The sequence below is a fragment of the Eriocheir sinensis genome, chromosome 8 (genome assembly GCF_024679095.1).
Source record: "Eriocheir sinensis breed Jianghai 21 chromosome 8, ASM2467909v1, whole genome shotgun sequence".
NCBI lineage: Eukaryota > Metazoa > Arthropoda > Malacostraca > Decapoda > Varunidae > Eriocheir > Eriocheir sinensis.
In genome coordinates this window covers 14,535,332-14,551,209 of record NC_066516.1, presented here as the reverse complement: position 1 = coordinate 14,551,209, position 15,878 = coordinate 14,535,332, and the positions used below count along the sequence as shown (strand labels likewise).

At 42.6% G+C, this 15,878-nt stretch overlaps 1 protein-coding gene across 1 annotated transcript; it reads right to left on the bottom strand.

The window, feature by feature from the left end:
- Positions 1-12,230: 12,230 nt before the first annotated feature.
- Positions 12,231-15,523, bottom strand: LOC126995586 (uncharacterized). The gene is made up of 2 exons (XM_050855273.1): positions 14,113-15,523; positions 12,231-12,925 (listed from the first exon to the last, which is right to left on the bottom strand). Exons 1-2 carry the CDS (start codon positions 14,575-14,577, stop codon positions 12,614-12,616), a joined length of 777 nt encoding a protein of 258 aa, XP_050711230.1. The 5' UTR covers positions 14,578-15,523; the 3' UTR covers positions 12,231-12,613.
- Positions 15,524-15,878: the final 355 nt, after the last annotated feature.

Sequence of the window (15,878 nt, the reverse complement as noted above, 5' to 3'; positions counted from 1 at the left end):
TTTTTATATATATATATATATATATATATATATATATATATATATATATATATATATATATATATATATATATATATACATGTTTTTCGTCCTATCTGATTTGTCTTGTTCATTCCTGTTTTATTATATTTTTGTCAACTGTTTTTTCTTTAATTTTTTTATAGTTTTTTTTCGTTCTTTCTCCTTACTTTATATAGTTTTTTATTTACATGTTTTTCGTCCTTTCTGCTTTTTTTTCGTTCTTTTCCTCCTCGTCTTTCCTTCTCTTCGTGTTTTGTTTTCTTTTCTTTCATGTTTTTTCGGTTGCTTCCTTCCTTTATTTCGTTCTTTCATTATTTTTCACGTTTTATTTTTCAGTTTTCTTTCTTCCGTCCTTGTTTGCAATATTCCATGATACGTTAATGTGTCTTGTTATCTTTATTATATATACCTCTTAAACGGTGTTTTTATCCACTTACAATGCAATCCAGCTTATGTTATAGTATTAGATTGTCTCTCTACAGTCCTACATGTAACGTTCTTGTCTGAGCTGAAGTTTCCATTACGCATCATTCCATTTTGTAGATACTCATAGTAATAATAATAATAATAATAATAATAATAATAATAATAATAATAACTATTCAGGCCCTAAATTTGGTCGGGGTATAAGATGGATCTTATTAATCGTTCGTTCCTTCGACTTCATGCAGTTGTGAGGAGTCCTGCCCAAGAAGTGGTTTCATGAGTTCATTTTTTGTACTCATGAGATAAAAGCAAGCTAGTCAGCAGCCCTTAGACTTAGTGGGGTAAAAATTGAATCTAAATCGTTTGTTTCTTCGACTACATGTAATTGTGACGAATCCTCCCGAAGAAGTGGTTTTGTTACTTCCTCATTGCTTTGACCTTACAAAATAGTAGTATGCAGGACTCACTCATTCCCTTTGACTTACCTAACTAGAAGTGGCGATGCTGTCAATTACCGAATAAGAAGTTGGATGCCAGTCACCTAATAGGAAGCTGGGTCGTCAGTTACCTAATAAGAATTTGTGCTGTCACGCACCTAATAAGAAGTGATGTTGTCATGTGAATAAAGGAAAAAATGATGATTGTGACGATGAGGATGATGTAAAGAAGATGATGATGAAGGATTTGAAGAAGAAATTTATTTACACACAGATAAAGAAAATAACGTCATCATCAATAATAACAACAACAACAACAACAACAAGGTGAAATAATGGGAAAAAAAAAAGATCGTGAATATGATAATGATTTCCAAGAAGGTGAAGGAAGGATTTGAAGGAGAAAGAAAACGGCATCAAGAAGAAGAAGAAGAAGAAGAAGAAGAACAACAACAACAACAACAACAACAACAACAACAATGACCCTCCCCGAACTCTCATCCATCATCCACCTGACCCATACCTGACCACAACAACCACCTGACCTCCTCCTCCTCCTTCCTCTCCTTCAAGGGTCAGGTCAGGTAAGGTCAAGTTAAGTGAGGTCAGGCGGTGAGGTCAGCTAATGAAAGAGATGAATGGAGAAAGTAAAGATAAGAAAGAAGGAAAGGAAGAGAAAGAAGGGGATGAATGGTGAAAGTAGTAATAAGGGAAAGGAGAGGAAAAGAAGGAAAGAGATAAATGGGGAAAATAAAGATAAGGGAAAAGAGGAAAGATGAAGGAAAAGGAAGGGATGAGAACGAAAGAGATAAATGCTGGAAGAAAAGGAAGGGAAGAGAAGGATAGGGATGAGTGATGAAAGGAGAGACCAGAGAAAAGAAAAGGAAGAGAAAACAAGATATGAATGATGAAAATAGTGATAAAGGAAAAGGAAGGGAAGAGAACGAGAAAGATGAATGGTGAAAATAGTGATAAAAGAGGAAAGGGAGGAGACGGTAATCATACGGTGTTAGAAGGAAAGGGAAGATAAGGAGGGAGATAAACGATTTGAATGAGAAGATAAGAGAGAATTGAAGAGAAGCGAAAGCAAAGGAAAGGGAATGCAGAAACAGGAAGTGGCTTTGAAGGTAAGGGAAATTAAAAAGGAAATGAAGGGAATGAAAAGGGAGGGAACAGGAGGAAATTGAAAGGAAAGGGATGGGAAGTGGGGAAAAAAGGAAATGACAAGTAAATGACCTAAAGGAAAAGAAGAAAATGCAGAAGAGAAGAATGGGAAAAGGAGAAAAACAGACAAGGAAAATAAAGGAAAGGATAGAAATGGAATGGAAAGGGAAAGAAAAATTATGGAAGATGAAAAGGGAAATAAAAGAGAAAAGATAATGGAAAACAAAAGCGATTAAAAGGCAAACAAAAAAGATAAGAAGAGGAAACAAGAGAAAGGAAGCGATACAGGAAAGGAAGAGAGAGAGGAGACGATAAATGAGAAGGACGTGTGTGTGTGTGTGTGTGTGTGTGTGTGTGACCTCGGCGACAACGACAGACAAAGGAAGGAAGGAAGAGATAAAGAAAGAAAGGGAGAAAGAGAAACAGAGGAAGATAAGACAAAGGAATAATGAAGGCGGGGAGAGAGAGAGAGAGAGAGAGAGAGAGAGAAAATATCAACAGCAGCAAAACCAAACAAGTACGAACGAAGATGATGATGAATATGACAAACAAGATGAGGTGAAAGGAACAGACGAGAGAGAGAGAGAGAGAGAAAGAAGACAATAAAGGAAGGAAAGAATAATACATCAGCGAAGGAATGGATTAATAAAGAAGGGGAGAGACAAAGGACGCAACAAAGGATAAACAAATAAAAGGAACAAAAGAAAATGACAAAGAAACTCAGACTAATGGCGAGAACAGGAAGATGATGAGTAATGACGTGCTCCCTCTTCTTCTTCCTCCTCCTCCTCCTCCTCTTCCTCCTCCATTTTTTATTCTTCGTCGTTTTCATCTTGCTTCCATTTTTTTTCCTCCTTGTTCTTCTCTCCCCCTCTTCCACCTTCTCCTCTTCCTCCTTCATTTTCTTCTTTTTTTTTCCTTTCCTTATTATTTTTCTTCTTTTTCATCTTGTTCTTGTTCTTTTTCGCCTTGTTTTCTATTTGTTCTTCCTCTTTCGTCCTCCTCTTCCTCCTTTTCTCCTCCTTCTTTTCTTCTTTTTTCCTCTTCTTCCTCCTCCATTTGTTATTCTTCGTCTTTTTCATCTTGTTCTTGTTTTTCTTTTTCTCCTTGTTCTTTCTTTTTTTTTCTTGTTCTTCCTCTCTCCTCCTACTCCTCTTTAAGTTTTTTTTTCTTCTTCTTCTTCCTCCCTTTATTTGTTCTTCGTGTTTTTCACCTTGTTCTTGTTCTTCAGTTTCTCCTTGTTCTTTCTTTCTTGTTTACCTCTCTCCCCCTCTTCCTTTTTCTTGTCTTCTTCTCTTCCTTTTTCCTATCGTATCTTATTTCCTCTGTGATTATCTCTTCCTCCTTCTCCTCCTCCTTCTTTTTCCTTCTATTTTTTCTTTATCCACAAATGTTTCCTCTATTATTCTTATCATCATAGTCATCACCATTGTCATTGTCCTCTTTTTCCTCCTCCTCCTCCTCCTTTTCCTCATATTTTCTTTCCTCAAATGTTTCCTCTGTAATATTCTTTTTCATCATCGTCGTCGTCATTGTCCTCCTCCTCCTCCTCCTCCTCCTCATTCAACGAAGGGAAGTTTTCATCAACGTCAAAATTCGGTAAAGTGAACGTTATTAGCGACACTTACGAACACACACACACACACACACACACGTTTAGTAATATGAATGATAATATTTGGAACGTCCGAATTTTATTGTTAGAGTTAAGAAAAGTTTGTATTTTATTTTTTTTATTATTGTTGTTTGTTTGTTGTTATGAGTGTTGTTTTTGTTGTTGTTGTTGGTGGTGGTGGTGTTTTTTTCTTATTCCATTTGTTTTATTTGTTTCGTTACTTCGTTTTATTTCCTGCTTTTCTTTTCGTGCTAATTTCATCTTTATTATTTTTTTTTTCGATCTTTTGTTCCTCGATTTTTTTTCAGTTGTATTTTTTTTTTTTCTCGCCGTTCAGTATTTTTTTCCTATTTATGGTTCTCGATTTTTTTTTTTTTTTTTTGTATTTCTCTCGCCGTGAACGAAAGTCAACGAAGCTGAACGATAGACAGGGAAAAATATAAGACAAAGGTTATTGTTGTTATTGTTATTGTTGTTTTCTCAGAAGCTTCGTTTATTTCTTTGTTTAATGTCTTATTTTCTTTTACTATTGTGCTTCCGTTATTCTCTCTCTCTCTCTCTCTCTCTCTCTCTCTCTCTCTCTCTCTCTCTCTCTCTTCTATCCTTACTACCTTCCCTTTCTCCCTTTTCTTCTTATTTTCCTTCCTTCTTATTTCCCCTCAGTCCCTCTCTTCTTATGTTCTTCTGTCCTCTCTCTCTCTCTCTCTCTCTCTCTCTCTCTCTCTCTCTCTCTCAGGTGTTGCATTCGTCCTCATTGTTATTTTCGGCGTCACGGTAAAACATGTCAACAGGTAACCTTGCGCCATGGCCTTAATTACACACCTGCATACCTGAGCACGCCCCCCCCCCCCTCACCTGCCCTCCCACCTGTGTATCTGATGAGGGGAGAGGGAGGGAGGGAGATAGTAAAGGAAAAAAAATTGAAAGGACAAGAACGTAATAAGAAAAAAGGGATGGAGGAAGGGGGAGGGAAGGGTGGGGAAGAAGGGAGGGAGGGAGAAAAGGTGGAAGGAAGGAGGGAGGGAGATTAGGAAGGTGGAAGGAAGGAAAATGGAAAAGAAGTACAAGAACGATAAAAAAAGTGAGGGGAAGGAGGGAATAGGGAGTAAAGTATAGGGAGGGAGGAAGGGAGGATGGTAAGGAAAATGGAAGAGAGGAAAACGGGAAGGAAAGACAAGAACGAAATAAGGAATAAGGGAGGGAGAGAAGAGGGGATGGGAAAGAAAGTAGGGAGGGAAAGAGATCAGTATGCTGCAAGGAAGGGTGGGAAGGGAGCTGGAAGAGAGGAAAAAGGAAGGAAAAACGAGAACGAAATAATAAATAAGGGAAGAGGGGATAGGGAAAGAAAGTAGGGAGGGAGGAAAGGAGGGAAAAAAGAGAATGAAGGACAGTAGAGGATAAGAAGAGAGGGGGATTGAGGGGAGATAAGAAAGAAAGAAGGAAGAGAATATATATATATATATATATATCTATATATATATATATATATATATATATAGAGAGAGAGAGAGAGAGAGAGAGAGAGAGAGAGAGAGAGAGAGAGAGAGAGAGAATTACATAGAAAACCAGACCACACAGACCCCATGGTCCAAACTAGGTGGTCTGTCCTTAAACCTAAGTGAATCTACACTAATCAGATGGCTCCAAAACGTTGCTTTTCTACTCTAGTTAATATTAAGCTTAAGGAAGTGACGGTCGAGCTTGTTTTTAAAGGAGTCAATCGTGTTACATCGGACCACTGACGTTGGTGAAGAAAAATTTGGTGCAGTCTGAATTTACTTGTCTACATTTGAGTTTTATGCCATTGTTCCTCGTTCGCAAAGTGTCATCGATCATAAACAATTTTGTTCTGTCTACATTCGTGAAACAATTAAGTATTTTAAAACATTCGATCAGTTTTCCTCGGAGGCGACGTTTCTCAAGAGAGAACATGTTAAGGGTGGAAAGCCTTTCTTCGTAGGATTCGTTGCGCAAGGAAGGGATCAGTTTTGTTACCCGACGCTGAACACCTTCTAATTTAGCAATGTCCTTTGCATGGTGAGGAGACCAAAACTGTACCGCATATTCCAAGTGGGGTCTGACTAAACTATTGTAGAGCGGAAGTATTACATCTTTATTCTTGAATAAAAAGTTTCTTTTAATGAAGCCCAACATTCTGTTCACTTTATTTGCTGCATCGATGCATTGATGTGAGAATTTGAGGTTTGACGCGATTTTGACCCCCAGGTCCTTAACGCATTGAACGCTTGTGAGAGAGAGAGAGAGAGAGAGAGAGAGAGAGAGAGAGAGAGAGAGAGAGAGAGAGAGAGAGAGAGAGAAAGGAAAGCATGTGTTGAAGAAGGTACTGGAGGAAGGAGAGGTGATGAAAAAGAGGAAATTAGGACGAGGAAGAATGAGTGAAAGGGAGAAGCAGGAAAGGATGTGGTGGAGAAAGAAGGGGAGGAAGGAAATTAAGAAAGGAAGAGGAAGAGAAATAGAGGTGGATGAACAGAGTAGAGAGGGAGAGGGAGGGAAGAAAGAGAAGAAGGAAAGAGAGCATGTAAGGGAGAAATAGCAGATTGAGATAAAGAGGAAGACAAAGGGAGAGTACAGAATGGAGAGATAAGGACGCAAGAAAAGGAACAAAAGAAGAAAGCAAAAGATGGGAGAGAGAAAGAGAAGAAAAAAAGTATTGGAAGGGAGAGATGGAAGGAAAAGAGGAGGACAAATACATGAAAACTGGAATAAGGGAGAAAGAGGGAAGTACTGAAGGAGGAAAGAAGTGAAAAAAAGATATATGGAAGGGAGAAAAGAGGAAGAAAGTAAGGGAGAAAGAGAGGGGAAGAAGTGGAGAGGTATGTGAAAGGGAGAAAGGGAGGCAAAACAAGAGGAAAGGGAGGGAAAAAAGTGGAGAGATATATAAAAGGGAAAAATTGAGGTAATACAGGAGGAAAGGGAAAGGGAAAATTTGAGGTAATAAAGGAGGAAAGGGAGGGAAAGAAGAGGAGAGAGAGAGATATAGGGAAGGGAGAAAAGGGAAGAAGGAAAGGGAAGAGAAAAGGCAGGGGAAGAAGTGGGAAGAGATATTTGAAAGGGAGAAAGAGAGAATAAATTGATGGAAAGAAGTATAGAGACAGGGATAGATGGAATAATGGATGGAGGACAGGGAGGAAGGGAGGGAGGAGAGGAGGCAAGATGGATGAAAGGATGAATGGCAGGATCGAATGAAGGGAGAATGAATGGATGAAAGGAGGAAAGGACGGAGAGAGAGAGAGAGAGAGAGAGAGAGAGAGAGAGAGAGAGAGAGAGAGAGAGAGAGAGAGGGGTAAACAAGCCCCAATCAATAGACTACGTTCATACCTGGCTCACGAAGATCAGCTTTAAGGGAAGGGACGGTAACACACACACACACACACACACACACACACACAGGTAAGGAGGTTAAGGTAAGGTGGGTGAACGTATAGATAAGCTTGGGTCAGGTTAGGATACGTGAGTGGCAAGGGAAGGATAGGCAAACAGGCAGGTAAAGTTAGGTAAGAGGGATGTACAGTCAAGTAAAGGTTTGGGTGTACTTTTGTTTATAAGTGGATATATAATAAGTTTAATATATCGATAGGGAGGTGTGTATATACGTATGCATATAAATGAGTGACTACGCTGGTAAATCGATAGGTAGACCAGATAGGTGGGAAGCGTGATGGATATAGAAAATGATAGAAAGTGTCATTAGGCAGATAGAGACAAAGAAATGTGCGTAAACATGCATACATAAATCGATAGTAATGTTTGCTTCATAATTAAGGAGAAAAGAAAGTGTAGGCCTATACGGTATGTGTGTGTGTGTGTGTGTGTGTGTGTGTGTGAGAGAGAGAGAGAGAGAGAGAGAATAAGCAGTTACTTTCCCAGTGTTGGATAAAATGCACGAAATAAAAAGTAAGGAAAAAGCAGACTTGATGGATAGCATGAAATTTATAACACTTTTCCGTCACTTTCACGCGACAGGAAAAAAAGAAAAAAAAGAAAAGAAAACTCAAAGGTAAATGGAAATGTTTTATCTGTTTGTTTATTTATATATTTATTGTTCTATTTATTTTATGTATTTATTTATGTATTTATATATTTATTTATTCAGAGCCAAGAGTGACGAGCACCAAACACCACATCGCCGCCCCGCCCCGCCCCGCCCCGCCCCGCCCGCCGCCCCATTAGGTAAGCAAACAAGTAGGTAAGAACAAAGAACAAAGGTAAATGCGGGTAAGGAAAAGCCATAGTACACACACACACACACACACACATTCTGTAGTGCAGTGGTTAGCACGCTCGCCTCACAACCAAAAGCTCCGGGCCCGGGGTTCGATTCGAGTCCCAGGCGGAATGGAGACGGATGGGCGATCTTCTTTAATCCGTGCCCCCTGTCCCCCCAGCAGTGAATGGGTGCCGGGTGTCAGTCGGGGATTGTGTCCTTCCTCCCGGGGGCATGTGGGAGTGATGAGAGTTTCCAACCGTACCCACATCCGTCACTATACACCTGCCCTCTCCAGCTGCCCCTTCCCCATCTCATCTGCACCTTCTACCCTCCTCCAAACTCTTTCGGGTTGGGTGCTGGTTGGCGATTGCGAGTCTAGCACGTAATCAGACAGTGGTAGATAAGCACACGCTCTCGTGTCCTCCATCCATTATTCCATCTATCCCTGTCTCTATAGTTCTTTCCGTAACTTTCCTCCCGCTTTCTCCCTTTCATATATTTCTCTTCACTTCATCCCCTCCATTTTCTCCCTTCCTTATTTCTCTCCCTTTCATCCTTTATTACCTCCCTCTTTCTCCCTTCCTTATCTCTATCTCTCCTCTTCTTTCTCTCCCTTTCATCCTTTATTACTTCCCTCTTTCTCCCTTCCTTATCTCTATCTCTCCTCTTCTTTCTCTCCCTTTCATCCTTTATTACCTCCCTCTTTCTCCCTTTTCCATATTTCCACATCTTTCCCTCCTTTTTCACCTCCCTCCTCCTCTCTTTCATATTTCTCCATCATATCCACCACTTTTGATCCTTTTTTGGGAGCAGCGAGTAGCGGGCTTTTTTTTTATTATTGTTTTTGTGCCCTTGAGCTGTCTCCGTTGTAAAAAAAAAAAAGTGCCCAGATCCGTCTCCCGCCCTTATTCTTTTTTATTTCCACATGTCTTTTATTCTTGCCATTGCATCATCGAATGTGTAAGTGGATTTTATTACGGTTTATTCATTTATTTTCTTAGCAGTCATAATTTTTTGTCTTATTACGTCCTTTAATTCGTAATATTCCTCTTTGTTTTGTGGTCTGGTGTAACTTTTCACGTGGACTGTTATTTTTACCGTTATTATTACTGTATACATATGGGCTGGTGGTCTTGTGTGGGGTGACGGGGTCGGGGTGGGTGGGAAGGGAAGTATTGCTGGTGTTGGTGGGCTGGTGGTCTGGGGCGGTGAAGAGATAGTGGGGTGATGGGAAGTGCTAATGATGGGCTGGTGGTCTGAAGGGGTGAGGAGAAGTGCTGGTGGTGGTCAGGGGCGGTGAAGAGATAGTGGGGTGATGGGAAGTGCTAATGATGGGCTGGTGGTCTGAAGGGGTGAGAAGTGCTGGTGGTGGTCAGGGGCGGTGAAGAGATAGTGGGGTGATGGGAAGTGCTAATGATGGGCTGGTGGTCTGAAGAGGTGAGGAGAAGTGCTGGTGATGGGTCAGTGGTCTTGGAGAGTGAAGGAAAGTGCTGTTTGTGGGCTGAAGGAGTAACAGGGTGAAGGGAATTGATACTGGTGAGTTGGCGGTCTCTTGGACTGAAAAAAAGGTGTCGGACTGACGGCGTTGAAAGGCTGAAGGAAAGGAGGGATGGGCTGAAGGGGTGAGGATGTGTATTGCTGGAATCCAGGTAAAAAAAAGTCACACAAAAAAAAAACAGGGCAAAGTTAGCACTGTTTTCGCTTTATATATGAATGGCAACTTTGCTAAAGCTCCAAATATTTTCAAACAGATTTATGTCATCCGTGTGCCTTTCGATAATGCAGCTATTACTTCAGTGTACACTCATCTTCCAAACAAGACTTCTGCCACCTACGAAGAACTCTTGCAGGCTATACTTGATGAGTGTGCAGACCTAAACTATTCTATTAATGTGCAAACCGTGGTGACTGACTTTGAAGATGGTGTAGCTACTGAGAGCTGTTCTTACAGTGTTTGGCCGCGACGTAGAGGACAAAGGCTGTGTCCATCATCTTACGCAGTCCACTTGGCGTAAGATCCAGGAACTGGGTATAATACAAATGACGAGTTTCGTTTGTAATGTGGCATGATTGATGCTCTAGCTTTTTTACCCCTATAGGACGTTGATGAAGGTACGAGGTATACCTCAAAACTGTGATTCCACAAGATCCACCTGAAGCCGATGAGTTGCTCAGGTACTTCGATTGTACTTATGTTAGTGGCTCCTTCCGACTGATGCAGCAGCCAGTTGCCATGTCTAGTAATGCCCTGATGCCTCTGAGAATGCGTCACCTTCCACCATATGTTTGCCCCTCACCTATGGAATGTGTATGACACCACCATGAACAACATTAATAAATTCTTCAAGCTTGTTGGTCACTACCATCCTTCAGTCTGAACATTTTTGTTTGAGTACTTGACTTTATTTCCTAGCCAAAATTGTGACTTATTTTCCTGTGACTTTATTACCGGCCACCGTATTGCTGAGGGAGAGACTGTGTATTGCTGAAAAAGGCGGAGAGCTGGGGCTCCTTCAGCCTATCTCGCGGACATAGTTCCTCGGCTTCAGTTCATTGTTGGAGCGGGTGGAATTTTTTTTATGGTGACGCCGTCGATGTCTGTCTTCGTGGCCTCTCGTTAGCAGTACTCGCGTGTAGGGGTCTGGGAGCCGGACGAGGCGTGGCGGGGCGGTGACAGGTGAGACGGGGCACCTGCAAGGGCTACCCATAAGGACAAAGGCTTCCCGTGCGGGTTGTCCCCTACAGGTATGGGAGGATAAGGGAGGGAGGGAATGAAGGAAGGAGAAAGGGTTGGCTGTGTAGATATGGAAAGGGCAGGGATGGTTTGTCTATCCGAAAAAAAAAGAGAAAAGAGGAAGGAAGAGTTAGGGTAAGGGAGAGAGTGAGTTTGGGTGAAAGGAAAAGAGATGAAAGGGTGAGGAAGGAGGGGAACTTGTGAAGGAGAGTGAGTGAGTTTGTGAAGAGTAAAATATTAGTATTAGGGCAAGAGAGGAAGGGAGGGAGAGAATGAGGGAGTTTGGGTGGAAGAGAAGGGAACGAAAGGGTGAAAAGAGAAGAGATTAAATACTAGTATTAAGGCAAGAGAGGAAGGGAGGGAGGGAGAGAGGAAGGAGGGGGAGAAGGAAGGCACTGGGGGAGAAGAGGTAGAAGGGAAGGGGGGTGCTGCGGGGACAACCTCCACACAGGTATGTATGAACACCTGCCCAGGTGCCGCCGGCGTTACGAGCCCGCGGGTAATACTTCCACCAAGGCCATCAGGTGGTGGAGAGGGGAGGGGAGATGGCCAGGGGCAGTGGGGAGGGATGTAGGCTGGAGTTCAGGAGGTGACAGGGTGTAGGAGAGGGTGAATGAGTGTAGGGCAAGGTAAGGTTGGGGGGAAGGGGAGATGGTCGGGGGCAGGAGTGAATGGATGTAGGCTGGAGTTCAGAGGGTGACAGGGTTTAGGTGAGGGTGAATGGGTGTAGGGTGTAGGATCGTAAGGTAAGGAAGGTGTAGGATGTAGGGAAAGGGTTCGGGAGGGAAGGGAGGAGAAAGGGCTAGCTGTAAAAGAATAGGAAGGGCAGAGACGGTTAGTCTGTCAGTAAATAGGAGAAAGCTCGGGAGGAAGTTAGGATAAGAGAGGAAGGGAGGGAGAGTGTATGAGTGACGAAGGGAGTGTGGGTGAAAGGAAAGGGGAAGGAAGGGAGTTAGTGAAGGGAGACAGGTGAGGGAGGCGAGAGCAAGAAAGTTGTAAGGTGAAATAAGGGGCTATAGGTAAGGGTAGGGGTGTAGGGGAATGGTAATTGGTGTGTAGCAGAGGGCGGAGAGTATAAGACAAGATGGGGAACTGTAGGGGAGGTAGAGGGAGATGGGGTAGTAACTAGTAAGAAGTAGAAAATAGTAATGAGACTGTGTGGTTGATCAGTCAGGACGAGTAAGGAGGCCGCATCTGTGTCCTGATCCCAGAGAGCAGAGAACCAAAGAAAAACCAATCAAAAGAAAGGTTTGGTTGAAGGAAGTGCATAAGGCAAAGATCCACGCACGACAATCTTCAATATGAACTATAATCTCTTCTGTTGACCACAAGAATTTCCTTCGTCTGGACAAGGGAACATTCAATGATTTGCTAGGAATGGTTATGCCACTCTTAGGGAAGATGAATACGAAGCTGAAACAATATCTGCAAGTGTAAGACTTTCCAGTACTTGACGGTGCCTTGTACTGGCCAGCCGTTTGAGGACATAGAGTTCACCACAGGTGTCTCTGCACAGAACTTTGGAGATGGAATTAGCTGTGATGACGTGTAGTGCTGTTATGTGTGCTGAAGCAGTCTATAAGGTCGTAGTATTAATACAAAACATACCACTTATGATATAATCAGATATATATTAACAAGTACAATATTCCACATACAATGTTAGCAAGGTAATGAAAATTATTTCCATAACTAGAGGAACTATCAACAAGGCAGTTGGCAGAAAAGGGATGGAACATATACTGTGAATTAGAAAGCAACACTCATTGTTAGGTACGTGATTCATTTACTTGAAAAAAAATATTTTGTTCATACATGGCATGGAAAAAAAATGTATACATGTGTGATCGGTACATCGCACCGTTCGCTGACGTAACCCACACCATCCCGAATCAAGAGACAACCCTGCAAGAGACGGGCGGTTGTGTTATCAAACGCACTAGTAATGCCAGGTAAAAAATAGAGCTGTATGCGGAGGTCCTAGTTTGTTAAGTACTGCCTTCGTTAATCTTAACAGAGTGACGGTGTAAGGTCCCTAGCCGACCCTCGAAAAGTATGTCATTTATTGCCTTCCTTGCGAAAAGTTGTTGATCGGCTTTCATGTTCATAAATTCTTGAGCCCAGCTCCTTGCTAGCACATCAACGGCGTCGTCTCTTCGTTGAAAATTGCTTGCCAGTAACAATTGTTCAGCAAGTCTACTATCTATATCCGTCCTCATTCTCTTGTTTGGCGGGAGTGCTGCCATCTTCTGTGGGTTATCACACACGTCAGCTCGGTCAGCGCAGGATGTGTTCGGTGCCTGCGAAAGGGAACAGCAAGGTAGAGGTTTGATTGGATGGAATGCACGACGTGTTGTTGAGAATGCATTTGGGATAACCGCACAGTTTAGGGTTATTCCATACACTGTCATTGTATGTCCATCCGAAACTTCAATAGTATTGGCTAGACTTGGGTCCACGTACATGCAGTTGTACTTTACTTACCATCATGTACTCGGGATCAAAAGATCGGTAGTGTTTGTATTGGGACTCCAAGCAGAAAAGCAGAAAAAAATTAAGTACTTGTAATTAGATTCGAGTATAGTACAAAAGTATGCGCATTTGGACTCGAGTATGGCTATAAAACTGAGTACTTGTGCTTGGATGCGTGATATCGTGAGCTTAACGTACTTGGACTCGAGTACAAAAATGTATCAACCTAAACCCCCCATCAAGAACGTCTACCTACCGAACGTAAAAATAAATAAATAAATAATACAAGGGTGATTTGATTATATGCAAGGCCCCGTATAACCATGGACGATTCGGCGCCATGACCGTGTACCTCAGTCACTCACTCCCGATGTGGAAGATGAGAGCTCTGTGCAGGCAAGTTGCTGAAGGAAAATCGACATCAGATGGACATCAGCAGGAGTCTGACAGACAGGCTCCCCCACCCTCACCAACATGCGTAGACTGTACACAGTGCATCCTCACCAGCTAAGGCTAAAAGACACTTGTTCTTAACCTGGGTTCGACTGAACCCCAGGGGTTCGGTGAGCCAGTATGAGGGGTTCGGCGAAAGCTCTCCGGAACACACTGCAATTTTATGCCAGCTTTTCTTTAATTTTTGTATTAATTAAAATGAGATTTATTTTTTTGTATTATCCAAATGTACTCGAATTTTAAAGCCGTTTTTCTTCATTTTTGTATGATTTTTTTTTTCATACTCGAGGGGTTCGCCTTCTGTGCGGAGGTTTTCGTTAGGGTTCGATGCCTCTGAAAAGGTTAAGAACCACTCCTATAAGAGATACATCACGTGACTATTTCCACACTGGATCACTGCCGCGACAGGAAGCAAGGAATCGACTGAGGATGCGACCGAGTTCCATGCTGTACAATATATGGCGGGTCAGTAATGTTGCTTTGTTGTGGATATACAATGATATGCACCGTGGAAGTGGTTGGTTATGCTCCGTTGTTGAGATATACTCGTGTGACTACTTACTGAACCATCCACTGATCCTTCACGTCTTTTCCTCGGCTCCCCCTCATCGCCACAACTTGGGACTCCGCCATCCTCCTGTACTTCCTGATCTCGAAGGAACGCGAGATCATTGAAGTACCACAAGGAAGGTCTGTAAACGCCGGCTGTCCCAGGAGCTCCTGGTCTCTCACTGGCGATCACTTTCTTCAGCTCTCTTCGGTAGTTGGAGCGGAACGCGTTAATCTTCTTCGTCACCGTCTCCCGGGTCGCACTGGGGTCTATTTCTTGTAATTTCTCCACCAATATACGATAACAATCCCCTTTGAGCGCTCTGTTTCTGTACTCGTTGCTTTTCACCTTCCACAGCGCTGGTAATAGCCGGTAGAGCTCGATAAACTCCCTCCAAAACTCCTGCGTCCCTCGTGCACTCTCCATGGCTGCCGCTCCCCGACTGAAGCCGTTTGCGCAATCATGGCCACACGCCATCACTCGGGATTGTGCAAGCGGCGAGATATCACACACCGCCGAACGCTCTCCCAATCATTTGCGCGAGCCGTCAGACCCCCCTCCCTTCCCCCCCCGCACGCACAATGGATATGTCTGGAGATTCACTATGATTGCGCAGTGCTGGCAGTTTTAGTGAGAGCGAGGGAGGGTAAGATACGGGGAAGGAAGGCTATTGGGGGAGAGAGTAAGATGAGGGTTGTTGAGGAGGCTGTATGTGTGTGTGTGTGTGTGTGTGTGTGTGTAGGGAAGGGTGAAGGGAGTGAGCCGAGGTGATGGGGAGGTAAATGATTTGGTGAGGGGTAAGGAAAAGAGCAGGGATAACAAACTAGAGATAAATCAAGTAAAGAATAAAAAGAAACGAAGAAACAAGAAAAGGAGAAAAGAATAAAACAGGATAGAAGAAAAAAATAAAGCAAGATGAATGAATGAAAAATAAAATGATGAAGTGGCTAACAAACCAGACAGACGACGAAAAGGAGAAAAAGATAATAAACCAGGTAGAACAAGGAAAGGAAAAAGGAAAACTGACCAGGCAGACGAAGAAAAGGAGAAAGGATAACTGACCAGACAGACGAAGAAAAGGAGAAAAGATAATAAACCAGATAGAACAAGGAAAAGAGAAAGGATAACTGACCAGACAGACCAAGGAAAAGAGAAAGGATAACTGACCAGACAGACCAAGGAAAAGAGAAAGGATAACTGACCAGACAGACCAAGGAAAAGAGAAAGGATAACTGACCAGACAGACCAAGGAAAAGAGAAAGGATAACTGACCAGACAGACCAAGGAAAAGAGGAAGGATAACTGACCAGACAGACCAAGGAAAAGAGGAAGGATAACTGACCAGGCAGACCAAGGAAAAGAGGAAGGATAACTGACCAGACAGACCAAGGAAAAGAGGAAGGATAACTGACCAGATAGAACAAGGAAAAGAGAAAGGATAACTGACCAGACAGACCAAGGAAAAGAGAAAGGATAACTGACCAGACAGACCAAGGAAAAGAGGAAGGATAACTGACCAGACAGAACAAGGAAAAGACAAAGGATAACTGACCAGGCAGACGAAGCAAATGAGAAACGATAACTGACCAGGAAGACCAATGAAAAGACAAAGGAAAACTGACCAGGCAGACCAAGGAAAAGAGGAAGGATAACTGACCAGGCAGACCAAGGAAAAGAGGAAGGATAACTGACCAGGCAGACCAAGGAAAAGAGGAAGGATAACTGACCAGACAGACCAAGGAAAGAGGAAGGATAATTGACCAGACAGACCAAGGAAA

Bases quoted from the DNA above. Each gene is read 5' to 3' on its own strand.
- LOC126995586 (XM_050855273.1), bottom strand. From the start codon at position 14,577: ATGGCGTGTGGCCATGATTGCGCAAACGGCTTCAGTCGGGGAGCGGCA. The intron at 12,926-14,112 runs GTAAGTAGTCAC...TCCCTTTCGCAG, and splicing joins AAGGATCAGTGGATGGTTCA to GCACCGAACACATCCTGCGC.